The sequence below is a fragment of the Oncorhynchus tshawytscha genome, linkage group LG33 (genome assembly GCF_018296145.1).
Source record: "Oncorhynchus tshawytscha isolate Ot180627B linkage group LG33, Otsh_v2.0, whole genome shotgun sequence".
Lineage (NCBI taxonomy): Eukaryota > Metazoa > Chordata > Actinopteri > Salmoniformes > Salmonidae > Oncorhynchus > Oncorhynchus tshawytscha.
In genome coordinates this window covers 32,281,944-32,307,887 of record NC_056461.1, presented here as the reverse complement: position 1 = coordinate 32,307,887, position 25,944 = coordinate 32,281,944, and the positions used below count along the sequence as shown (strand labels likewise).

The following is a 25,944-nucleotide window of genomic DNA, read 5'->3' as shown; positions in this document are numbered from 1 at the left end:
TTGACAGCATGTGAAAATCAAGAAATCAGCCTAGACCTCAGATTTTTTGTTTGTAGATTCTGATTCATCCTTGGGAGCAATTTCCAAATGCTTGAAGGTACCATGTTCATCTGTACAAACAATAGTATGCAAGTATAATCACCATGGGACAAACAGCCGTCAAACCACTCAGGAAGGAGACGTGTTCTGTCTCCTAGAGATTAACATACTTTGGTGTGAAAACTGAAAATCAATCCCAGAACAACAGCAAAGGACCTTGTGAAGATGCTGGAGGAAACAGGTAGAAAATGATCTATAGCCACACTAAAACGAGTCCTAAATCAACAGAACCTGAAAGGCAAGGAAGAAGCCACTGCTCCAAAACCGCCATAAAAAAAGCCAGACTACGGTTTGCAACTGCACATGGGGACAAAGATTGTACTTTTTGGAGAAATGACCTCTGGTCTGATGAAACAAAAATATAACTTTTTGGCTATCATGGCCATCGTTATGTTTGGAGGAAAAAGGGTGAGGCTTGCAAGCCAAAGAACACCATCCCAACCATGAAGCACGGGGGTGGCAGCATCATGTTGTGGGGGTGTTTTGCTGCAGGAGTGACTGGTGCACTTCAGAAAATAGATGGCATCATGAGGCAGGAAAATTATGTGAATATATTGAAGCAACATCTCAAGACATCAGTCAGGAAGTTAAACTTGGTCGCAAATGGGTCTTCCAAATGGACAATGACCCCAAGCATACTTCCAAAGTTGTTGCAAAATGGCTTAAGGTCAACAAAGTCAAGGTATTGGAGTGGCCATGATAAAGCCCTGACCTCAATCCTATAGAAAATGTGTGGTCAGAACTGAGAAGGTGTGTGCGAGCAAGGAGGCCTACAAACCTGACTCAGTTACACCAGCACTGTCAGGAGGAGTGGGCCAAAATTCACCAAACTTATTGTGGGAAGCTTGTGGAAGGCTACCCGAAATGTTTGACCCAAGTTAAACAATTTAAAGGCAATACACCCAAATACTAATTGAGTGTATGTAAACTTCTAACTCACTGGGAATGTGATGGAAGAAATAAAAGCTGAAATAAATCATTCTCTCTACTATTATTCTGACATTTCACATTCTTAAAATAAAGTGGTGATCCTAACTGACCTAAGACAGGGTATTTTTACTAGGATGAAATGTCAGGATTTGTGAAAAACTTAGTTTAAATGTATTTGGCTAAGGTGTATGTAAGCTTCTGACTTCAGCTGTAAAGGTAGGTAGAGTTATTAAAGTGAGTATGCATAGATGACAAGAGAGAGTGGTGTGGAGAGGGGTGGGGGGGCAATGCTAATAGTCTGTATAGCCATTTCACTAGATGTTCAGGAGTCTTATGGCTTGGGGGTAGAAGCTGTTTAGAAGCCTCTTGGACCTGGACTTGGCACTCCAGTACCGCTTGCTGTGCGGTAGCAGAGAGAATAGTCTAAGACTAGGGTGGCAGGAGTCTGACAATTTTTAGGTCCTTTCTCTGACACCGCCTGGTATAGAGGTCCTGGATGGCAGGAAGCTCGAATGGCCCCAGTGATGTACTGGGCCATTCGCACTACCCTCTGGAGTGCCTTGTGGTCGGAGGCCGAGCAGTTGCCATACCAGGCAGTGATGCAAACAGATGCTCTCGATGGTGCAGCTGTAGAACCTTCTGAGGACCCATGCCAAATATTTTTATTGTCCTGAGGGGGAATAGGTTTTGTCGTGCCCGCTTCACAACTGTCTTGGTGTGCTTGGACCATGTTAGTTTGTTGGTGATGTGGACACCAAGGAACTTGAAGCTCTCAACCTGCTCCACTGCAGCTCCATCGATGAGAATGGGTGCATGCTCAGTCCTCTTTTTCCTGTAGTCCACAATCATCTCCTTTGTCTTGATCACGTTGAGGGAGAGGTTGTTGTCCTGGCACCACACGGCCAGGTCTCTGACCTCCTCCCTATAGGCTGTCTCGTTGTTGTCGGTGATCAGGCCAACCACTGTTGTGTCATCGGCAAATTTAATGATGTTGTTGGAGTCGTGCCTGGCCGTGCAGTCATGAGTGAACAGAGAGTACTGGAGGGGGCTGAGCACGCACCCCTGAGGGGCCCCTGTGTTGAGGATCAGCGTGGCTTATATGTTGTCAGGAAGTTCAGGATCCAGTTGCAGAGGGAGATGTTTAGTCCCAGGGTCCTTATTTTATTGATGAGCTTTGAGGGCACTATGGTATTGAACGCTGAGCTGTAGTCAATTAATAGCATTCTCACATAAGTGTTCCTTTTGTCCAGGTGTGAAAGGGCAGTGTGGAGTGCAATAGAGATTGCATAATTTGTGGATCTGTTGGGGCGGTATGCAGATTGGAGTGGGTCTAAGGTTTCTGGGATAATGGTGTTGATTTGAGCCATGACCAGCCTTTCAAAGCACTTCATGGCGAGCCATACTCAAGTTACAAATGCTGGTAAGTACTGAATTACCTGAATTACAGGTACCTCAGCCAAGACAAATAAACACAATCATTCACCTCGTTGTAAGGTTAGTATATATCCAGCCCGGGGAGACTATAGATGCTGACTTTTTTCCCCTACTATGTCCGGTGGAGGACTGGCTGCAGTGTGATCAGTCTTCCACTGGGTGGTGCTGGTCTAGCTCCCCTGTCTGTCGGTCTGGTTTGTGAACTGGGCCAGGGATGTGGGCAGCTTATCAAAACTACGAGCCTTTTCCTGATCAGATGAACTCATTTCTTGCAACAAGAAACATAGTTAAGCTACAAGGGCAAAGCCATGAAAACTATGTGTGAGGGTCAGAGACATTAGATATCTTATCACAATCATACACTGATACAAGTCATGTTATAGGGACTGTGGAAAACTAGACAAGGGGAGGGGGGGGGGAGGGGGAGAGAGAGAGAGAGAGAGAGATATTTTGGAGAGGGAGGGAGAGACAGATGTTGGAGAGGGAGAAAGAGGGGATTTGTGACCATGACACAATCACACTGGTTTCCTCCCCCTAAGGCTGGCCTGCTTTTAGTCTGCCAGTTCATAAAGACTCCAGTGGGCTGAGGCAATGGTTGGCTAGGACACTGGGCTGGGAAATAAACCCACCCCACTAACCACAGTAAGAACCTACACTGAAAGGGTCTGCAGCCGAACCGTGAACTGTCCATTATGCAACACACCAGGTGAAAGTGCTTCAAAGACAGATAATCATTCTCACATAGCCCCCAGGTGGCAGGGAAGAGAACTGCCTGTCATGACTTCATTAACATTGTGTGAAAGTGTGAAGTAAAACTGTGCAGGTGCCCTGGTGTCTACATGCTTCCGGATTCTGAGGCCAGAATCTGTTTCTCCCACCATAATCATTCACAACAATCTCAATATATTCAGCTCAGTGTTGTAATGTGAGGGGACTCAATCACCCATGCTGCTCTACTATCTTACCTCTGCTGCTGGGCGTCTCCTGGGCGTGGAGTCTGGTTGAAGTGGACAGCGGTGTGACAGTGGTCTTCTCTGGAGCATGTGTTTTGGTGGTGCTCTTCTTTAGAGCTTCTCTTATGGCCGTGCTGCTAGCCACAGGGGATGGAGTGACGGTCCTGTGGAAAGGGGATGGTGTATAGATGCTAGGGACAGGGGACCGAGTGGTACTGGGGACAGGGGACCGAGTGGTACTGGGGACAGGGGGACCGAGTGGTACTGGGGACAGGGGGACCGAGTGGTACTGGGGACAGGGGGAACGAGTGGTACTGGGGACAGGGGGAACGAGTGGTACTGGGGACAGGGGGAACGAGTGGTACTGGGGACAGGGGACCAAGTGGTACTGGGGACAGGGGACCAAGTGGTACTGGGGACAGGGGACCAAGTGGTACTGGGGACAGGGGAGGGTGAGACACTGGGGACAGGAGATGTTTTGACACTGCTTGGGACAGAGGACAGTGTGATGGGGCTAGGGACAGGGGACAGTGTGATGGGACTAGGGACAGGGGACAGTGTGATGGGACTAGGGACAGGGGACAGTGTGATGGGACTAGGGACAGGGGACAGTGTGATGGGACTAGGGACAGGGGACAGTGTGATGGGACTAGGGACAGGGGACAGTGTGACAGTCTTCTCTGAAGCGTGTGATTTGGCAGTGCTCTTTTCTAGAGCAGCTCTGATGGCATTACTGCTGGGGACAGGAGACGGTATGACACTGCTGCTGGGGACAGGAGATGGTATGACGCTGCTGGGGACAGGAGATGGTATGACACTGTTGGTTACAGGGGATGGTGTTATGATGCTAGGGAAAGCAGGCGGTGTGATGGTTTTTGGGACAGAAAATGGTGTGATGGTAGGGACAGGGGTTACGGTCTTGGGGACATGAGACGGTGTGTCAGTGGGGACAGGGGATGGAGTGGAGCTTGGTACAGAGGACGGTGTGATGGTCTTGGGGATAGAGGACAGTGTGGTACCCAGCCTCAGGTTGGAAGGGCCAGCTCTGGGGTGAGGTCTGTAGGACAGGAGGACTGGATTTTCCTGTGGACCACCTCCTTCTACATCCTGCTCCAACTCAGCCTGCTGGGGGAACAGGAAAGAACAGTCAGATTCATATGCATCATTTTATATGTAACACTTCTTCTACCTGAACCAAATGTCTTTATGTTACTGGAAGGTTTGATGGGATGCTTCCAGGACATATACAGTGACATCAACACATTTCCCCCAAATACAACTACATCAGCAGTACCCAATCAGCCCCCTCTCCTGATCTCACAAACAAATATCAACCACAAATAACCACTGCCAGACGTCTGAGTCACTGAGCTATTTGTACGGTTAAGATTGACAAAACCTGAATTCTACAAAACAAATCATCTGTTAAAACATAGAATCTCTGTCTCTTGGTCCAACCAGATGAAATAAAAGTGTGGGGTTGTGCATTGGGACATTGACATGGGTTGGGCAGAGACGTGCAGTGGCATGTTTGCGATGAGTCTTGGGTAAGGATAAAGTGATAGAGGGAGAGTTTTGTCCTGCGGTTCAGCTTGGCTGCATTAGGAGAAGAGAGGAAAGGAGAGCTCCCCTGCCCAAACCTCAGGAGACAATCCCATCCATCTGTGACTGACGCACTCCTCGTCTCTGGTGTTTCAGTTCCCTGATCAAGTTTAATAACCATCTGCTCCAGGGGAGTGTGTGTAAGTTCCTCTTACACACACACACACACACACACACAATAAAAATAACCCCTTTCCCCAGTCCCACCCCAGTCCCATTGCAGTCTGTGGTAGAGAGTGATGACGGACATACTGGAGGACCGCTACAGTTCAGCTGCTCCCCCAATACAGACAAAGAAAGAGGGATGAGACGGCAAGGCCAGGCACGGCTTGAACAGAGAGACAGGGGAGAGGGGTTAGAGAGGGGTTAGAGAGAGGGGTTAGAGAGGGGTTAGAGAGGGGTTAGAGAGGGGTTAGAGAGGGGTTAGAGAGGGGTTAGAGAGGTTAGAGAGGGGTTAGAGAGGGGAGAGAGAGGGGTTAGAGAGGGGTTAGAGAGGGGTTAGAGAGGGGTTAGAGAGGGTTAGAGAGGGGTTAGAGAGGGGTTAGAGAGGGGTTAGAGAGGGGTTAGAGAGGGGTTAGAGAGGGGTTAGAGAGGGGTTAGAGAGGGGTTAGAGAGGGGTTAGAGAGGGAGAGGGTTAGAGAGGGGTTAGAGGGGTAGAGAGGGTTAGAGAGGGGTTAGGGGTTAGAGGGTTAGAGAGGGGTTAGAGAGGTTAGAGAGGGGTTAGGGGGGTTAGAGAGGGGTTAGAGAGGGGTTAGAGAGGGGTTAGAGAGGGGTTAGAGAGGGGTTAGAGAGGGGTTAGAGAGGGGAGAGGGTTAGAGAGGGGTTAGAGAGGGAGAGAGGGGTTAGAGGGGAGAGAGGGGTTAGAGAGGGGTTAGAGAGGTTAGAGAGGGGTTAGAGAGGGGTTAGAGAGGGGTTAGAGAGGGAGGTTAGAGAGGGAGAGAGAGGTTAGAGAGGGGTTAGAGAGGGGTTAGAGAGGGGTTAGAGAGGGTTAGAGAGGGGTTAGAGAGGTTAGAGAGCAAGGAGAGAGAGGTTAGAGAGGGGAGAGGGGTTAGAGAGGGGTTAGAGAGAAAGGAGAGAGAGGTTAGAGAGCAAGGAGAGAGAGGTTAGAGAGACAGGAGAGAGGGGTTAGAGAGGTTAGAGAGGGGTTAGAGAGGTTAGAGAGAAAGGAGAGAGAGGTTAGAGAGCAAGGAGAGAGAGGTTAGAGAGACAGGAGAGAGGGGTTAGAGAGACAGGAGAGAGGGGTTAGAGAGGTTAGAGAGAAAGGAGAGAGAGGTTAGAGAGGGGGTTAGAGAGACAGGAGAGAGGGGTTAGAGAGGGGTTAGAGAGGTTAGAGAGGGTTAGAGAGGGAGAGAGAGGTTAGAGAGGGAGTTAGAGAGGGGTTAGAGAGGGAGAGAGGTTAGAGAGAGAGGGGTTAGAGAGGTTAGAGAGAGGGTTAGGAGAGGGGTTAGAGGAGGGGGTTAGAGAGGGGTTAGAGAGGGGTTAGAGAGAAAGGAGAGAGAGGTTAGAGAGCAAAAGGAGAGAGAGGTTAGAGAGACAGGGCAGAGAGAGGTTAGAGAGACAGGAGAGAGGGGAGAGGTTAGGCAGAGGGGTTAGAGAGAGGGCAGTACAAAAGGGAGAGAGAGGCAGTACAAAAGGGAGAGAGTGGTTAGAGAGAGGCAGTACAAAAGGCAGAGAGAGGTTAGAGAGAGGCATTACAAAAGGCAGAGAGAGGCAGTTCAAAAGGCAGAGAGAGGTTAGAGAGACAGGTTAGAGAGACAGGAGAGAGAGGTTAGAGAGAGGCAGTACAAAAGGCAGAGAGAGGTTAGAGAGAGGCAGTACAAAAGGCAGAGAGAGGTAATACAAAAGGCAGAGAGAGGTTGTACAAAAGGCAGAGAGAGGTAGTACAAAAGGCAGAGAGAGGTAGTACAAAAGGCAGAGAGAGGTTAGAGAGAGGCAGTACAAAAGGCAGAGAGAGGTAGTGAGAGGTTAGAGAGAGGCAGAGAGAGGTTAAAGAGAGGCAGTGAGAGGCAGAGAGAGGTTAGAGAGAGGCAGTACAAAAAGGCAGAGAGAGGTTAGAGAGAGGCAGAGAGAGGTTAGAGAGGCAGAGAGAGGTTAGAGAGAGGCAGTACAAAAGGCAGAGAGAGGTAGTGAGAGGTTAGAGAGAGGCAGTGAGAGGCAGTGAGAGGTTAGAGAGAGGCAGAGAGGTTAGAGAGAGGCAGTACAAAAGGCAGAGAGAGGTTAGAGAGAGGCGGAGAGAGGTTAGAGAGAGGCAGAGAGAGGTTAGAGAGAAGCAGTAGAAAAGGCAGAGAGAGGTAGTGAGAGGTTAGAGAGAGGCAGTACAATATGCAGAGAGAGGTTAGAGAGAGGCAGAGAGAGGTTAGAGAGAGGCAGTACAAAATGCAGAGAGAGGTTAGAGAGAGGCAGTGAGAGGTTAGAGAGAGGCAGTACAAAAGGCAGAGAGTGGTTAGAGAGAGGCAGTACAAAAGGCAGAGAGAGGTTGGAGAGAGGCAGTACAAAAGGCAGAGAGAGGGCGGGTGCCACTGTCCAGAAGCAATGCCTGATTGCCACTACTTTTTATTTGTCGTCACATACTGTTCAAGTGCAGTTTTACAGGGTCAGCCATAGCAGTACCTCACCCCTGGAGCAAATTACATTAAAGTGCCTTGTTCAAGGGCACTTCAACAGATGTTTCACCTTGTCAGCTTGGGGAATTGAACCAGCAACCTTTTGGTTACTGGCCCTATGCTCTAACCACTCGGCTACCTGTAGCCCGTTATGTGTTACATTCTCAACCCCATATCTGGCCAGAAATACTAGGAGTTTAACATTGTGCTTTCCTGTTTACATGACAATTGATCGTATGCCACAGATGATATGATTATCACTGTTCAGGAAGTGACAATAAAATACCTTTCCAGGCACTAACTCAACCTTACTCAGAAACTGTGCATAGCGTAATACCTTAAAGGGGCAATCTGCAGTTGCAACATACATTTTTGGACTTGAATGAATTCTAAATGAATGATATTCTTGAAGAATATAACATATACAGTGGGGCAAAAAAGTATTTAGTCAGCCACCAATTGTGTTCTCCCACTTAAAAAGATGAGAGGCCAAGAATTTTCATCATAGGTACACTTCAACTATGACAGACAAAATGAGGGGAAAAAAATCCAGAAAATCACATTGTATAATTTTTTATGAATTTATTTGCAAATTATGGTGGAAAATAATTATTTGGTCACCTACAAACAAGCAAGATTTCTGGCTCTCACAGACCTGTAACTTCTTCTTTAAGAGGCTCCTCTGTCCTCCACTCGTTACCTGTATTAATGGCACCTGTTTGAACTTGTTAGCAGTATAAAAGACACCTGTCCACAACCTCAAACAGTCACACTCCAAACTCCACTATGGCCAAGACCAAAGAGCTGTCAAAGGACACCAGAAACAAAATTGTAGACCTGCACCAGGCTGGGAAGACTGAATCTGCAATAGGTAAGCAGCTTGGTTTGAAGAAATCAACTGTGGGAGCAATTATTAGGAAATGGAAAACATACAAGACCACTGATAATCTCCCTCGATCTGGGGCTCCACGCAAGATCTCACCCCGTGGGGTCAAAATGATCACAAGAACGGCGAGCAAAAATCCCAGAACCACACGGGGGGACCTAGTGAATGACCTGCAGAGAGCTGGGACCAAAGTAACAAAGCCTACCATCAGTAACACACTACGACGCCAGGGACTCAAATCCTGCAGTGCCAGACGTGTCCCCCTGCTTAAGCCAGTACATGCCCAGGCCCGTCTGAAGTCTGCTAGAGAGCATTTGGATGATCCAGAAGAAGATTGGGAGAATGTCATATGGTCAGATGAAACCAAAATATAACTTTTTGGTAAAAACTCAACTCGTCGTGTTTGGAGGACAAAGAATGTTGAGTTGCATCCGAAGAACACCATACCTACTGTGAAGCAAGGGGGTGGAAACATCATGCTTTGGGGCTGTTTTTCTGCAAAAGGATCAGGACGAGTGATCCGTGTAAAGGAAAGAATGAATGTGGCCATGTATCGTGAGATTTTGAGTGAAAACCTCCTTCCATCAGCAAGGGCATTGAAGATGAAACGTGGCTGGGTCTTTCAGCATGACAATGATCCCAAACACACCGCCCGGGCAACGAAGGAGTGGCTTTTCAAGGTCCTGGAGTGGCCTAGCCAGTCTCCAGATCTCAACCCTATAGAAAATCTTTGGAGGGAGTTGAAAGTCTGTGTTGCTCAGCAACAGCCCCAAAACATCACTGCTCTAGAGGAGATCTGCATGGAGGAATGGGCCAAAATACCAGCAACAGTGTGTGAAAACCTTGTGAAGACTTACAGAAAACGTTTGACCTCTGTCATTGCCAACAAAGGGTATATAACAAAGTATTGAGATACACTTTTGTTATTGACCAAATACTTATTTTCCACCATCATTTGCAAATAAATTCATTAAAAATCCTACAATGTGATTTTCTGGATTTTTTTCTCATTTTGTCTGTCATAGTTGAAGTGTACCTATGATGAAAATAACAGGCCTCTCTCATCTTTTTAAGTGGGAGAACTTGCACAATTGGTGGCTGACTAAATACTTTTTGGCCCCACTGTAAATGCCGACTATGGCTGACCCTGTAAAAACAACACATTTCACTGCACCTATCCGGTGTGTGACAATAAAAACATTTTTTTTTAAACTGTCGGAACCCAAAATATAAGCTTATTTTACTCCAATGTTTGTAAACAAGGTAAATCTATTGTATACAAACACTTTATAGACTCAAAACATGACTAAAACTATAATTTTGATATCATGGATGGTCAGTCCTTCTATCCATAGCTCTGTCTATGAATTTGTGGTTATATGTCTCAAGCCCCATCACTCAGCTGTTTACTAAAACAAGTCCTGAATGACCACCTTGTTATTGAAGTCCGGATAGGCCCTTTAACTCTGTGTTAAATGAATGTAGCATGTATGTTTATGCAATCAACATAAGAGGTACCACACTAGTTTAATATCTAACTTTTAAAAGAAAGTGAATCATAAAAACAAATGCCCTCATAATGTAATAGTATAAGACAAACCCTTTACAGCACCTAAACTCAAAAATCCGTTATAATACTTACTTTTTCCACTGCTGCGGGTGGCTGCTGCTCTCTCACTGCCCCCTGTGGGTTGAACACACAAACACAGGCATTACAGAGAGAGCCAAGACACAGACAGTAACGTGCAGTACACAAACATACCTGTAGAGGGGGCAATGTCCTCACTTCCTCACTGTTCTCCTGTTGGAAAAGCAGGAACATGTCAGTTGAGCTGCCAGATTCAAAACATACTTTACATTTTCTGACAAGAACCTGCTAGGTGTTTGACATTTTTTGAATCAGTATTCTTACTTAGAAAAATGTAAGCACGCTGAAGACCACATAGGCATATTTAATTTAGATTAATTTCTTATGTGCTTATTCAGACTATTCTACACAGAACAAAAATACGTATATACGCAACATGTAAAGTGTTGGTCCCATGTTTCACTGTAATAACAGATCCCAGAAATTGTACGTATGCCCCAAAACATTCTCAAAAATGTGCACAAATTTGTTTACATCCCTGTTAGCGAGCATTTCTCCTTTGCCAGGATAATCATTAAAACAGCATGATCATTACACAAGTGCACCTTGTGCTGTGACAATAAAAGGCCATTCAAAAATGTTCAGTTTTGTCACACAACATAATGCCACAGATGTCTCAAGTTTTGAGGGAGTGTGCAGTTGGCATACTGACTGCAGGAATGTCCACCAGAGCTGGTGCCATAGAATATAAATGTTATTTCTCTACCATAAGCCACCTCCAACATCATTTTTGAGAATTTTTCAGGACATCCAACCAGCCTCACAACCGCAGACCATGTGTATGGCGTCTTGTAGGCGAGTGGTTTGTTGGTGTCAACGTTGTGAACAGTGCCCCATGGTGGCGGTGGGGTTATGGTATGGGAAAGCACAAAATATGGACAAGGAACACAATTGCATTTTTTCGACGGCAATTTGAATGCACAGACATACCGTGACAAGATCCTGAGGCCCATTGTCGTACCATTCATCCGCAACCATCACCTCATGTTTCAGCATGATAATACACGTACCGATGTCGCAAGGACCTGTAGACAATTCCTGGAAGCTGAAAATGTCCCAGTTCCTCCATGTCCTGTATACTCACCAGACATGTCACCCATTGAGCATGTTTGGGATGCTATGGATCAACGTGCATGATCTCGTGCTCCAGTTTCCGCCAATATCCAGCAACTTCTCACAGCCATTGAAGAGGAGTGGGACAACCTTCCACAGGCCAGACTCAACAGCCTGATCAACTTTATGAGAAGGAGATGTGTCGCGCTGCATGAGTGATATGGTGGTCAACCAGATACTGACTGGTTTCCTGATCCATGCAACTAGCTTCTTCTCTTTTTTTATATATATATATCTGTGACCAACAGATGTACATCTGTATTCCCAGATTAGGGCCTAATGATTTGTTTTTATATTATTGACTGATTTCTTTATATGAACTGTAACTCAGTTAAATCTTTGAAATTGTTGCCTGTTGCGTTTATATTTTTGTTCAGTATATAAACATTTGTGAACTTATGTTTGAAGGATCAGCCGTGGGTGCCTGGAAGGAGCCACATCTGAGTGGTCAATGCTGTGCTCAGAGTGGAGGATCATGGTCAATACTGTGCTCTACAGAATGGAGGATCATGGTCAATCCTGTGCTCTACAGAGTGGAGGATCATGGTCAATACTGTGCTATACAGAGTGGAGGATCATGGTCAATACTGTGCTATACAGAGTGGAGGATCATGGTCAATACTGTGCTATACAGAGTGGAGGATCATGGTCAATACTGTGCTATACAGAGTGGAGGATCAGGGGCAGGTGAGACAGTGTCCACCCTGGCTCGCACTTGCTATGTGCACAGGGTTGCCATGACAATGCAGAAAATCTTCTCCCTCTTTTTAAGATAGTGTGAAAACGGAGTTAACCCCCCCACATCCACAACAACAACCCCTCCTTCACACACACTTATGCACAAAACATGTGACAACCACACTTCTCAATTTAAAATATGCAGGGTTCACTATAACACAAAATGAACTAAATCACTCTACCTCCTACACACTTAATTAAAACAGCTCATTTATACATATAAATTTGCACATACACACATTTATGACTCACAAAGACAGACAGACAGACAGACAAGAACACACAGACAGAGCGTGACAGAGCGAGAGAGAGATTAACAGGAATTGGAACAAAAAAGTGGAGAGAATGGAAAGGACGGGATAGAGGTAGAGAAGAGAGGAGGGTGTGATTGAAAGGACGGGATAGAGGTAGAGAAGAGAGGAGGGTGTGTGAAAGGACAGAGGGAGAGAAGAGAGGAGGGTGTGATTGAAAGGACAGGATAGAGGGAGAGAAGAGAGGAGGGTGTGATTGAAAGGACAGGATAGAGGGAGAGAAGAGAGGATGGTGTGATTGAAAAGACAGGATAGAGGGAGAGAAGAATATGATTGAAAGGATGGGATAGAGGGAGAGAAGAGAGGAGGGTGTGATTGAAAGGACAGGATGGACGGAGGGAAGAGAGGAGGGTGTGATTGAAAGGACAGAGAGAGAGAAGAGAGGAGGATGTGATTGAAAGGACAGGATGGAGGGAGAGAAGAGAGGAGGGTGTGATTGAAAGGACAGGATGGAGGGAGAGAAGAGAGGAGGAGGATGTGATTGAAAGGACAGAGGGAGAGAAGAGAGGAGGGTGTGATTGAAAGGACAGAGGGAGAGAAGAGAGGAGGGTGTGATTGAAAGGATGGAATAGAGGGAGAGAAGAGAGGAGGGTGTGATTGAAAGGACAGAGGGAGAGAAGAGAGGAGGATGTGATTGAAAGGATGGAATAGAGGGAGAGAAGAGAGGAGGGTGTGATTGAAAGGACAGAGGGAGAGAAGAGAGGAGGATGTGATTGAAAGGACAGAGGGAGAGAAGAGAGGAGGGTGTGATTGAAAGGACAGAGGGAGAGAAGAGAGGAGGATGTGATTGAAAGGACAGGATGGACGGAGGGAAGAGAGGAGGGTGTGATTGAAAGGACAGGATGGACGGAGGGAAGAGAGGAGGGTGTGATTGAAAGGACAGAGGGAGAGAAGAGAGGAGGGTGTGATTGAAAGGACAGAGAGGGAGAGAAGAGAGGAGGGTGTGATTGAAAGGACAGGATAGAGGGAGAGAAGAGAGGATGGTGTGATTGAAAAGACGGGATAGAGGGAGAGGAGGATGTGATCGAAAGGACAGGATATAGGGAGAGAAGAGAGGAGGATGTGATTGAAAGGACGGATAGGATGTGGTTGAGTTGGAAAGAGAAGATCAAGGGAGAGGGTCTTTGCTGTTGTTGAAGGCAATAAGGAAGAGTAAAAGGAAAAAGAGATGAAGGGATATCAGAATCCGGAGAGGGAGAGCTAGGTGTGATTTATTTGGCCACTGAGCGATGACTCTCCCTGGAGAACGTGCATCTCACTGGCCCTTGCCTGTGCCCGAGATTAATGACAGCAACAGGAAGGTCACCTCCACACACACACACACACACACACATACACACTCTCTCTCTCTCACCTTTAAATTGAGTTGTATCCCTGACTGTGTTTTGGGAGGCAGATCCTCTCTCCGAGATCTGACAGGTTCTGAGGCTGGTCTGTTTACCGGGTTGCTCTTCAGGGAAGTTGTCTGGTGGCTGCAGAGACAGACAGGACCAGGCAGGACCAGACAGGAAAAACAAAAAGGAATGATCGAAAATGTCAAACTCAAAAACTAACCTCTCACTCAATTTTATACCATTACCACAGCTCCACAGAATTGTTGGTAAAATCCCTGCTTGTGGTGCTGAGGTGTCCGTACAGTGTGTTATTGTGCAGGCTTGGTGGTGCTCTTCTTTCCGCAGGCCCAGTGCAGATGAGTTTGGAGGTCTTCAGCTCGTCCACCTCTCCAATCGCCATGACCGCCACATCTCCGTCCCTGCCCAGCAACCAGCTCACTTTCTTACTGTTGGCTACAGGAGACGAAAACACACGAGAATACTTATTTTCCACCATAATTTGCAAATAAATTCATAAAAAAATCCCACTATGTGATTTTCTGGATTTTTTCCCTCATTTTGTCTGTCATCGTTGAAGTGTACCTATGATGAAAATTACAGGCCTCTCTCATCTTTTTAAGTGGGAGAACTTGCACAATTGGTGGCTGACTAAATACTTTTCTGCCCCACTGTATATTACTGCAAGCAACAGAGAAGAGACATTCTTGCCAAACTAGTAAAATCAATGATTTGTAATATTTATGTTTCTGTGGTAAACAGTCAATGCTGGGCTCCTTTTATGGACAGCAGTGGAAGAGATGGGAAAAAAATAGAAAAGGCACCACATCCTTAAATAGCATGACATGGCAACATTTTGGGTAAAGGCTGAGAAATGTTCCTTCATGGGAATAAAGCAACACACACACACACACACACACACACACACACACACACACACACGCACACACACGCACACACACACACACACACACACACACACACACACACACACACACACACACACACACACACACACACACACACACACACACACACACACACGAGGACCAGTAGAGGCACTTATTCAGCCTACTTGACTGTAAATACCCTTCGCTGTTCTCACTTTGTTTATAAAGATGTATTTTTCGTATGTACTGTATGTATTGTGTTTTTCGTATGTACTGTATGTATTGTGTTTTTCGTATGTACTGTATGTATTGTGTTTTTCGTATGTACTGTATGTATTGTGTTTTTCGTATGTACTGTATGTATTGTGTTTTTCGTATGTACTGTATGTATTGTGTTTTTCGTATGTACTGTATGTATTGTGTTTTTCGTATGTACTGTATGTATTGTGTTTTTCGTATGTACTGTATGTATTATGATTGCTGCAAAAATGTATTGGCTCATTGACAAACGTTTTCTGAATCTGAACTGAGGGTTTGGGTTGAAAACAAGGAGAGGCACCCTTCCAGAGCAGACCAGTTAACTGGTTCTGCCAGCCCATCCTGTGGCAACGGCACCGCATTCCACCTGGGGCAAACCCAGACGACAAGCCCTGAACTACATGTACATATTACTTCAATTACCTCTACTTCCTCGTACCCCTGCACATTGACTCAGTACCCGTACTCCTTGTATATAGTCCCATTATTTTATTGTTTTACTATTTCATTTAACATTTCTTGTTCATACTTTTTAACTCAGCATTGTTGGGAAGGGGCTCCTAAGTATTTCACAGTAAAGTCTACACTTGTTGTATTCGGTGCATGTGACAAATACCATTACATTTTATTTAATTGTATTTTATTTGAAACCAGACAATTTTCTCAACACTCAAGAAATGTACATGAATGGCATGTGGGACTTGGGGTATGACTTCACACTTGTCAAACTAGTAAGAGGTGTGTCCCTCTTGAAACCATGTCCTTGTCACAATACTCCTGCTACTTCACCCCTTGACTCTGACCACACCCCTTGACTCTGACCACACCCCTTGACTCTGACCACACCCCTTGACTCTGACCACACCCCTTGACTCTGACCACACCCCTCTCTAAAGACCCTCATAAACGCCAGGCCTCATATTCCTCCACATATTGAACAGATTGAGAAGCAAACAGTGCCATTTCCGATGTAGTACATACAGTACAGTAACCGGTATACTGTGGCACCTTCATGGAAGGACAGGTTTAGTTACTGTGGCCATAAGGTGGCCCGACCTGCACTACATTCTATCATCTGCCATTAGCAAACGTCACCAGTCTGTCACGTTCTGTGCTCGGAATGGACAACACATACAGGAACACATAGTGGCGAACACATAGGGGTACTAACACACCAAAACATGTACTGCAAAGCTGTCATACCAGTTGTAAAGCCTACATGTTACAAATTACGCATGTACACATGCTACAGAAATGTAGGGACAAACATTCAGCAACACACTAACTACATACACCCCAAACTAAATGACCTAAATATAACTGAACAGATGAATAACACTAAACCATTAACACACATGGCCTTATGCCTCCTGCAGGCTTCCTTCTCTGCTCACACTTCATTGTTGGAAGGCATGGACCAGTGGGCCTGGAGTCACTTCCTGCTTTGCACAGACACCTGGGTCCTGCGCTTTAACAGGCCCATATTTTCTTCTGCTTCACACCAATAACCACCAAACTAGGTCTGCAACAACTGTTGCAGACCTCCATGTCTCTAACCCTATGGTCCAGTGGTGTGTGTAACACTGCACTGTGTATCAGGGTGTGTGTGTGTGTGTTTACACAGCAGTGATCAAACTATATTTCAAAAATATTATGATGTAGGAATGCTAATCTTATCTGTTTCTATAGAAATGATTTCAGAACATTCTGAGATGGTGACATGGAACGACCCAGTGTGTATCGGGGGACCATTGACTTGTCGTAATAGCTGCCCTGGTTGTTAGCCGATATAGAGGCCTCTGTTCTCCCTCCTCCCTGTCTGACATTCAGACGCTCGATAATCAGTGCTTTGTTGTCAAATGTCTATTGCCGCCAAAACCAGACTTCCCCTGATCCTATTCACACGTCAAGCAGAATGAATGCAAAAACTAACATGTGCTACAGTGACCTACAGCCAGCCATCATGGACTCATTTTCCTCCACTGTTACGTGTCTCTCTCTCTTTACCTCTCAATCTTCTCATGATAAGCTTTGTCTTGTGATCTCAGATTCCTTCTGTGGAATGTCAAGGTAAAGCACATTGTGAACCGAGTCATCATTACCACACAAATTCCCCACTCAGGGACTGGCTACTTGCAACCGAGAAAATGAAGACAGGCAAGATTTTGCCTTACACCAAACCAGTTTCAGGGTAGAATTACAGCCTGCCTACGTTTGTAGCGGTGTGCGTAATGACCCTTTCATTGCAGCTGATATACACAATAGAAGAACAGTTGAGTTCCTCTCTAAAATAGAAAATAACAGTCTACTCTCTGTGAAACACTAGCTGCCACTATTTCTGTCTATCGCATGTTCCTCTGTTCTGTTATCTTTCTTTTCCCAACACACACACATTCCAGACATCAGGCCTTTCCCTTCACTGGGAACAAAATAATCTAAAGCAAAGCCCTGTACACACACACACACACACACACACACACACACACACACACACACACACACACACACACACACACACACACACACACACACACACACACACACGATCAGACATATTCTGATTAGACATTCTGCTCTGTTGTTGTTTTTGTTGTTGAGTATCAGATCTGCATGGCACCTGTTTCGGATGTTTGTTGTCTTACACTAAGACGGGCTTTGTGTTCACTGATAAGGCCCCTTTAAAAACAATTGATTATTGAACCAATGACTCAATCAATTGTGGGCGAGTCAGCTGTAAGTATGTAATTTCCTCAAACGAGATAGCAGGGCCACATCCTGATCTGGCAGTAGGACTACTCTTTCAGAAATAGTTACTGGAAATGACTAGAAACCCGAGTTGAAGACCTCCTCCTTTCTCTCACCCCAGTGATGCTACACAAGGCAGGGCTACTTCCTCATAGCCTCAAGTGTTCCTATTATGACAGTAAATGGTAACCCTGGTAACTGCAGGTAGTCATTTGACAAAAGACACAAGTAGCCTTTTTAGCCATTACCTACTCTCAGGCCTGCTTAGCATAATATAAACAGGTAATGCCATCTGATTGAAACAAAGTGCATAACCTTGCAGGCAGACACCCACACAGAGGGCCTGCAAAAAGCAGCAGTTGATACTGACAACGTTTTCAGTAGACGCATCACCACAGGATGTCTGTCAGAGGTAAACCACATGCTTGCAGCTCACAGCAGAAAATACACCAACATACAGTGGGGAGAACAAGTATTTGATACACTGCCGATTTTGCAGGTTTTCCCACCTACAAAGCATGTCGAGGTCTGTCATTTTTATCATAAGTACACTTCAACTGTGAGAGACGGAATCTAAAACCAAAATCCAGAAAATCACATTGTAGGATTTTTAAGTAAATTCATTTTATTGCATGACATAAATATTTGATACATCAGAAAAGCAGAACTTAATATTTGGTACAGAAACCTTTGTTTGCAATTACAGAGATCATACGTTTCCTGTAGTTTTTGACCAGGTTTGCACACACTGCAGCAGGGATTTTGGCCCACTCTTCCATACAGACCTTCTCCAGATCCTTCAGGTTTCGGGGCTGTCGCTGGGCTATACAGACTTTCAGCTCCCTCCAAAGAGTTCTATTGGGTTCAGGTCTGGAGACTGGTTAGGCCACTCCAGGACCTTGAGATGCTTCTTACGGAGCCACTCCTTAGTTGCCCTGGCTGTGTGTTTCGGGTCGTTGTCATGCTGGAAGACCCAGCCACAACCCATCTTCAATGCTCTTACTGAGGGAAGGAGTTGTTGGCTAAGATCTCGCAATACATGGCCCCACCCATCCATCCTCCCCTCAATACAGTGCAGTCGTCCTGTCCCCTTTGCAGAAAAGCATCCCCAAAGAATTATGTTTCCACCTCCATGCTTCACGGTTGGGATGGTGTTTTTGGGGTTGTACTCACCCTTCTTCTTCCTCCAAACATGGCGAGTGGAGTTTAGACCAAAAAGCTCTATTTTTGTCTCATCAGACCACATGACCTTCTCCCATTCCTCCTCTGGATCATCCAGATGGTCATCAGCAAACTTCAGACGGGCCTGGACGTGCGCTGTCTTTAGCAGGGGGACCTTGCAAGCCCCAGACCGAGGGTGATTGACCGTCATCTTGAACTTATTCCATTTTCTAATAATTGCGCCAACAGTTGCCTTCTCACCAAGCTGCTTGCCTATTGTCCTGTAGCCCATCCCAGCCTTGTGCAGGTCTGCAATTTTATCCCTGATGTCCTTACACAGCTCTCTGGTCTTGGTCATTGTGGAGAGGTTGGAGTCTGTTTGATCGAGTTTGTGGATAGGTGTCTTTTATACAGGTAATGAGTTCAAACAGGTAATGAGTGGAGAACAGGAGGGCTTCTTAAAGAAAAACTAACAGGTCTGTGAGAGCCGGAATTCTTACTGGTTGGTAGGTGATCAAATACTTATGTCATGCAATAAAATGAAAATTAATTACTTAAAAATCATACCATATAATTTTCTGGATTTTTGTTTTAGATTCCGTCTCTCACAGTTGAAGTGTACCTATGGTAAAAATTACAGACCTCTACATGCTTTGTGAGTAGAAAAACCTGCAAAATCGGCAGTGTATCAAATACTTGTTCTCCCCACTGTATCTAAGACTTGTCTAATGTACTTGGCTTCAGAAAGACCAGGTGGGTAGGTTTCAATGGAACATGTTTGTAGGCTTATTTCATAAGCAGGTAATGATACTTCCTGGCACATAGGTACTATGGCTCCTGTCAGCCCCAGTACGTGAAGATGTAGTAGAAAAGGTAGAGAGGAGTGAGTGAGAGGAGTTGGTACCTGTCTTTGACTTTGGCCTATGGTCCGCTTCTTTCTCCTCACGTTCTGTCCAGCGCCGCACCTGCTCCTCTCTCATCTTCAGGAACAGGGTCTTTTTCTGGTCCTCATTTAGGGCCTCCAACACATCTGGGTCAATGTACATGTCCTTTAAGATCTGCTGCAGCATGGTGGCGGCGGTGGTGGGCTGGAGGTGGAGGGGTACTGTCCTGACTCCTTAAGCCAACAGTTTCCTGAAGATGAGTTGGTTTCTAAACGAGCCTCATGAGGAGAAGAAGAAGATCGGGGCTCGTCTGTCACAAACACACACACACACACACACAAGCTGAAGACTGCTTCCTCTGTTGTCCTCTGAGCTGACACTTCCTCCTCCCTCGACACACACACGTCATTCGTCGTCAGCCCTCGTCAGGCAGCCATCACTGGGAGACTCTGCTTCAGGGAAAATGCTACATCACATCTATCTGCACTGCAGATGATTGGCACTGCCTAGTGTATGCTAATCCTACTGCTATCTTTAGTTATCCTAGACAGTTTTTCTTGCCTTGGTTTTCTTTATCTGTTCTCCTCTTAAGATGTCACTACTTACGGTCTTCTTTTTCATTTCTTAGTAATCTCAGTAATCTATTTTCCCCTCCATCAAACCCTGGTTTCCTCACTCAAGCCATGTCAGGGCTCTGAGAGTGTGTCTGACTCTGGATGGGAACCGATTCCAAAGGAATGGGTGGGTTTTTTCCTCCTCCTTCACACACATCCCTTTCCAACCCCCCTTCCTTTTTTTCAAACTCCCAAGAGACAGCTGCTCCATTTCAACATGGCCGTTATTGGGCTGTAACCAAACTACAGGGTCACATCCCAGGACAGCATGAGCAGAACGCTGTTGTAGCAGAGGGGCTGAATGTACTTCACTAGGCATGGTGGTCATATTAACAATGGAAACAGCATAAGCAACATTTGGAGGGAGACAAAGGTAGCCGGAGACTGAGAACTGTCACTGCTGGCAAACACATTGGTTTCTTTCTACTCAACGCTTAGTGGGGGGAAAAAAGGACAGAAAAGGAGAGGCATTCTGTAATAGACAATTCAGCAGAATGTGTGAGAGAACGGATATGTTATTTAAGTAGGATGTACTCACAGTGGGGGTGCAGATGCTCCACAGCAGAGTAACTATTCGAGCGAGTGTGCTTGTGTGTCCTCCTCCTTGCCTTTGTGTATGACTGAGCTGATGACATCACAGCATTCCATGAACTGTCTCTCACTCTCTCTCCGTAACACACACACACACACACACACACACACACACACACACACACTAATTATCTTGGTGAAAAAAAAAAAGAAAGTCAGGAAACAGAGCTGTTACCCTAGCTGTAAATGTAGTAACAGCATCCTGTTAGGCAGAGAGAAATGAAAACAAGCTGCTATTTGAATACCATGTTTCTATTGCCCAACCAATTGTATAGTTATTAAAAATATAGATTTAAAAAAAATGTAATTGCACATTGTGATTTTACTCCTCACATTTCTCCTCCTCAAACTCAGCCTCTTTTCTTTTTTCCCCCTAAAGCTCTACCACTCCTCTTCCCCTGACTACACAGTTCCTCCCCCGACTACACAGCTCCTCCTCCCATAAAACTACAGTCCTCAGACCATTGGTCCGCTTCATCCCCCTCCACTACTCCTGTATAACCTCTCTATCGCTTTCTAAAAACCAAACTAAGCAACAAAAAACACTTGACTCCAAAACACAACAACACATAGAATAAGATAAGTCTACAGTTGTCTTCAAAAATGCCAATATCAATACAATACCCCACTTCCAAATCTAAGTAAATAGCACACTCTGGTGGACAAACACCTAGGCCTGTAAATTAAGCTTTTTTTTCATCATATTTGCAATTGATTTAGTCAAATCAGATTAGAAAAATGATATCAATAGGTTAAGCCCAAAAATTATTCAATTTAAAAAACAATAATGGTACATTTGAAATACAAACCATGGACTATTGTGCAGTAGGATTATTCAGTCTTCTGTATGTGGTAAAGCTTTCCTGTACTTACTTTGGTGGGAAACTCTGATAGCAAGTAGGCACCTGCTGTTTCCCAAATATACACTGTACTGAAATCAGCGGAGGCAGCTTTATGGAGGCATCACTCCTCAAGGTCCCTTACGTCGCAGTGTAACAAATTGCTTTAACCAATAGCACCATCTGCTGGTTGTATTTGAAAAAATTACAGGGAGTTTTTTTTTCTTTTTTCCCAGGTTATCAAATCAAATTAGGGCTTGTTTAAAAACAAAAGGTTTTCAGGAGCTCTGTTTAATGCGACCACTCACACAGCCATCTTGTACCATCCCCCAAATGGTTTTCGGGTGTAGCATCATCATCGTTAAACTAACCTGGTCCCCTAATTGGAAAATGTTATATGGACACTCGTGACCTGCAAACCGATATTTCATTGTATAAAATTAGGTTAGGGTCCCATTTTAGGCTATTTAGCAGACGTGCTTATCCAGAGCGGCTTACAGTAGCAATTAGGGTTAAGGGCCTTACTCAAGGGCACATCAACATATTATTATTTTCAACTAGTCCACTCAGGGATTAAAACGAGAGACCTTTCAGTTACTGGCCCAGGGCTCTTAACCACGAGGCTACCTGCCACGGGTTAGGAGCTTGGTTAAGGTTTGGCTAAAGCTCGATGTTGGTTAGTTGTTTTGCAGGTCGGCAGTGTCCTTAAAGTCTCTTCCCCCCCTAATCCAATAGTGTGTGATTGTGGCCTGCAATTCGGGGCATTCCTGCATGCGGTGGTACCTGTTGGTCAAAAGATTCAATAAAAGTATTAGCAGACTTTTTCACCCCCGCCTCCCTCAACAGGGATAGCACAGTGTCCTTCGCTCCCCTCTGCCGAATACCTGCCCTCTCCGTCAAATAAAATAACATTTGATCCAATTTTCTTCGTCATATGCTTCGTAAAAACAGGTGTGGACTAACAGTGAAATGCTTACTTATGGTCCGTTCCCAACAACGCAGAGAGAGATAATATAAAAGCAATAAGACGTAATAATGACAAGGATTAATAGATACACCATGTGTAACGATAACTTAGCTATATACAAAGGGTACCAGTCCGAGTTGATGAGCACATACGAGGTAATTGATACACTGCATTCGGAAAGGATTCAGACCACTTGACTCTTTCCACATTTTGTTACGCAACAGCCTTACTCTAAAATGTATTAAATCCCTCATCAATCTACACACAATACCCCATACATTTTTGCAAATTTAAAATATATACAAAACTGAAATATCACATTTACATAAATATTCAGACCCTTAACTCAGGACTTTGTTGAAGCACCTTTGGCAGCAATTACAGCCTGGAGTCATCTTGGGTATGACACTACATGCTTGGCACACATGTATTTGGGGAGTTTCTCCCATTCTTCTCTGCAGATCCTCTCAAGCTCTGTCAGGTTGGATGGGGAGTGTCGCTGTACAGCTATTTTCAGGTCTCGCCAGAGATGTTCGATCAGGTTCAAGTCTGGTCTCTGGCTGGGCCACTCAAGGACATTCAGAGACTTGTCTCAAAGCCACTCCTGCGTAGTCTTGGCTGAGTGCTTAGGGTTGTTATCCTCACCCCAGTCTGAGGTCCTGAGCACTCTGGAGAAGGTTTTCCTCAAGGATCTCTCTTGTACTTTGCTCCAATCATCTTTCCCTCAATCCTGACTGGTCTACCAGTCTCTGCCACTGGAAAACATTCCCACATGCTGTTACCATGTGGGAATGAGTTAAACCTTGGTTTCATCAAAGCAGAGAATCTTGTTTTAAATGGTCTGAGAGTCTTCATGGGCCTTTTGGCAAACTCCAAGCAGGCTGTCATGTGCCTTTTACTGTAAAGGCCTGATTGGTGTAGTGCTGCAGAGATGGTTGTCCTTCTGACAGGTTCTCCCATCTCCACAGAGGAACTCTAGAGCTTTGTTAGAGTGACCATCGGGTTCTTGGTCACCTCCCTGATCAAGGCCCTTCTCGCCTGATTGCTCAGTTTGGCCGGGCGGCCAACTCTAGGAAGAGTCTTGGTGGTTCCAAACCACTTACATTTAATCAGATCTGTGCCTTGACACAATCCTGTCTTGGAGCTCTACGGACAATTCCTTCGACCTCATGGCTTGGTTTTTGCTCTGACTAGCACTGTGGGACCTTATATAGACACATTTGTGCCTTTCGAAATCATGCCCATTCAATTGAATTTACGACAGGTGGGCTCCAATCAAGTTGTTGAAACATCAAGGACGATCAATGGAAACAGGATGCACCTGAGCTCAATTTCGATCTCATAGCAAAAGGTCTGAATACTTATGTAAATAAGGTATTTCTGTATTTTCTAAAAACAGGCTTTCGCAGTGTCATTTTGGGGTATTGTGTGTAGATTGACGAGGAATAAGGCTTTAGAATGAGGCTGTAACGTAACAAAAATATGAAAAAGTCAAGGGTCCTGAATACTTTCAGAATGCACAGTATTAGTAACAGAGAGTAAACAGTAGCAGCAGCGTACGTGATGAGTAAAAGAAGTTAGTACAAAAAGGGTCAATGCAAATAAACGCAGCAAAAAAAGAAACCTCCTCTCACTGTCAACTGAGTTTATTTTCAGCAAACTTAACATGTGTAAATATTTGTATGAACATAAGATTCAACAATTGAGACAAACAGAACAAGTTCCACAGACATGTGACTAACAGAAATTGAATAATGTGTCCCTGAACAAAGGGGGGGGGGGTCAAAATGAAAAGTAACAGTCAGTGTGGCCACCAGCTACATTAAGTACTCCTCGTGGATTGCACCAGATTTGTCAGTCCTTGCTGCGAGATGTTACCCCACTCTTCCAACAAGGCACCTGCAAGTTCCCAGACATTTCTTGGGGGAATGGCCCTAGCCCTCACCCTCCGATCCAACAGGTCCCAGACGTGCTCAATGGGATTGAGATCCGGGCTCTTCACTGGCCATGGCAGAACACTGACATTTCTGTCTTGCAGGAAATCACGCACAGAACAAGCAGTATGGCTGGTGGCATTGTCATGCTGGAGGGTCATGTCAGGATGAGCCTCCAGGAAGTGTACCACATGAGGGAGGAGGATGTCTTCCCTGTAAAGCACAGTGTTGAGATTGCCTGCAATGACAACAAGCTCAATCCGATGATGCTGTGACACACTGCCCCAGACCATGACGGATCCTCCACCTCCAAATCGCTCCCACTCCAGAGTACAGGCCTTGGTGTAACGTTCATTCCTTCGACGATAAACACGAATCCGACCATCACCCCAGGTGAGACAAAACCACGACTCGTCAGTGAAGAGCACTTTTTGCCAGTCCTGTCTGATCCAGCGACGGTGGGTTTGTGCCCATAGGCGACATGGTTGCCGGTGATGTCTGGTGGGGACCTGCCCTACAACAGGCCTACAAGCCCTCAGTCCAGCCTCTCTCAGACTATTGCGGACAGTCTGTGCACTGATGGAGGGATTGTGCATTCATGGTGTAACTCGGGAAGTTGTTCATTAATTGTTTATGGTTCATTGAACAAACATGGGAAACAGTGTTTAAACCCTTTACAATGAAGATCTGTAAAGTTATTTTGATTTGTACAAATTATTTTTGAAAGACAGGGTCCTGAAAAAAGGATGTTTCTTTTTTTGCTGAGTTTAGTTAAATAGTTAAACACATAGCTACCCGGATAACTAACTATTTATCAGTCTTATGGCTTGAGGGGTAGAATCTATTCAAGGTCCTGTTGGTTTCAGACTTGGTGCATCAGTACCGCTTGCCATGCGATAGCAGAGAGAACAGTCTATGACTTGGGTGACAGGAGTCTTTGACAATTTTTAGGGCCTTCCTCAAACACCACCGGGTATAGTGGTCCTGGTAGGCAGGGAGCTTGTTCGCACTACCGTCTGTAGCGCCTTGCGGTCGCATGGCAAGCTCTTGACATACCAAGCACTGATGCAGCAGTCAAGATGCTCTCAATCGGATGTAGATCTTTGAGGATCTGAGGGCCCAGGCCAAATCTTTTCAGTCTCGTGACGGGGAAGAGGCATTGTCGTGCCCTCTCCATGACTGTGTTGCTGTTTTAGGACTGTGATAGATCCTTAGTGATGTGGGCACTGAGGAACTTGAAGCTATCAACCCGCTCCACTACAGCCTTGTCCTATAGTGCACGATCAGCTCCTTTGTCTTGCTGACGTTGAGGGAGAGTTTGTTGTCCTGGCGCCGCACCGCCAGGTCTCTGACCTCCTCCCTGTAGGCTGTCTCATCGTTGTCGGTGATCAGGCCTACCACCGCCATGTCATC

General features: G+C 45.5%; 1 protein-coding gene across 4 annotated transcripts in view; it reads right to left on the bottom strand.

Moving 5' to 3' along the window:
- The window catches only part of zgc:100829 (uncharacterized protein LOC445149 homolog), a 44,552-nt gene extending 23,650 nt beyond the window's left edge, over positions 1-20,902 (bottom strand). Inside the window, exons 1-7 of one of the 4 annotated variants that reach the window (XM_042311704.1) lie at positions 20,739-20,902; positions 19,607-20,035; positions 13,897-14,104; positions 13,672-13,789; positions 10,270-10,308; positions 10,150-10,191; positions 3,429-4,541 (exon numbers count right to left, since the gene is read on the bottom strand). In XM_042311704.1, coding sequence (XP_042167638.1) covers positions 3,540-4,541; positions 10,150-10,191; positions 10,270-10,308; positions 13,672-13,789; positions 13,897-14,104; positions 19,607-19,772 — 1,575 coding nt within the window. In that variant the 5' untranslated portion in view covers positions 19,773-20,035; positions 20,739-20,902 and the 3' untranslated portion in view covers positions 3,429-3,539. The other 3 variants (XM_042311702.1, XM_042311705.1, XM_042311703.1) reach the window with 3 other exon arrangements.
- Positions 20,903-25,944: the final 5,042 nt, after the last annotated feature.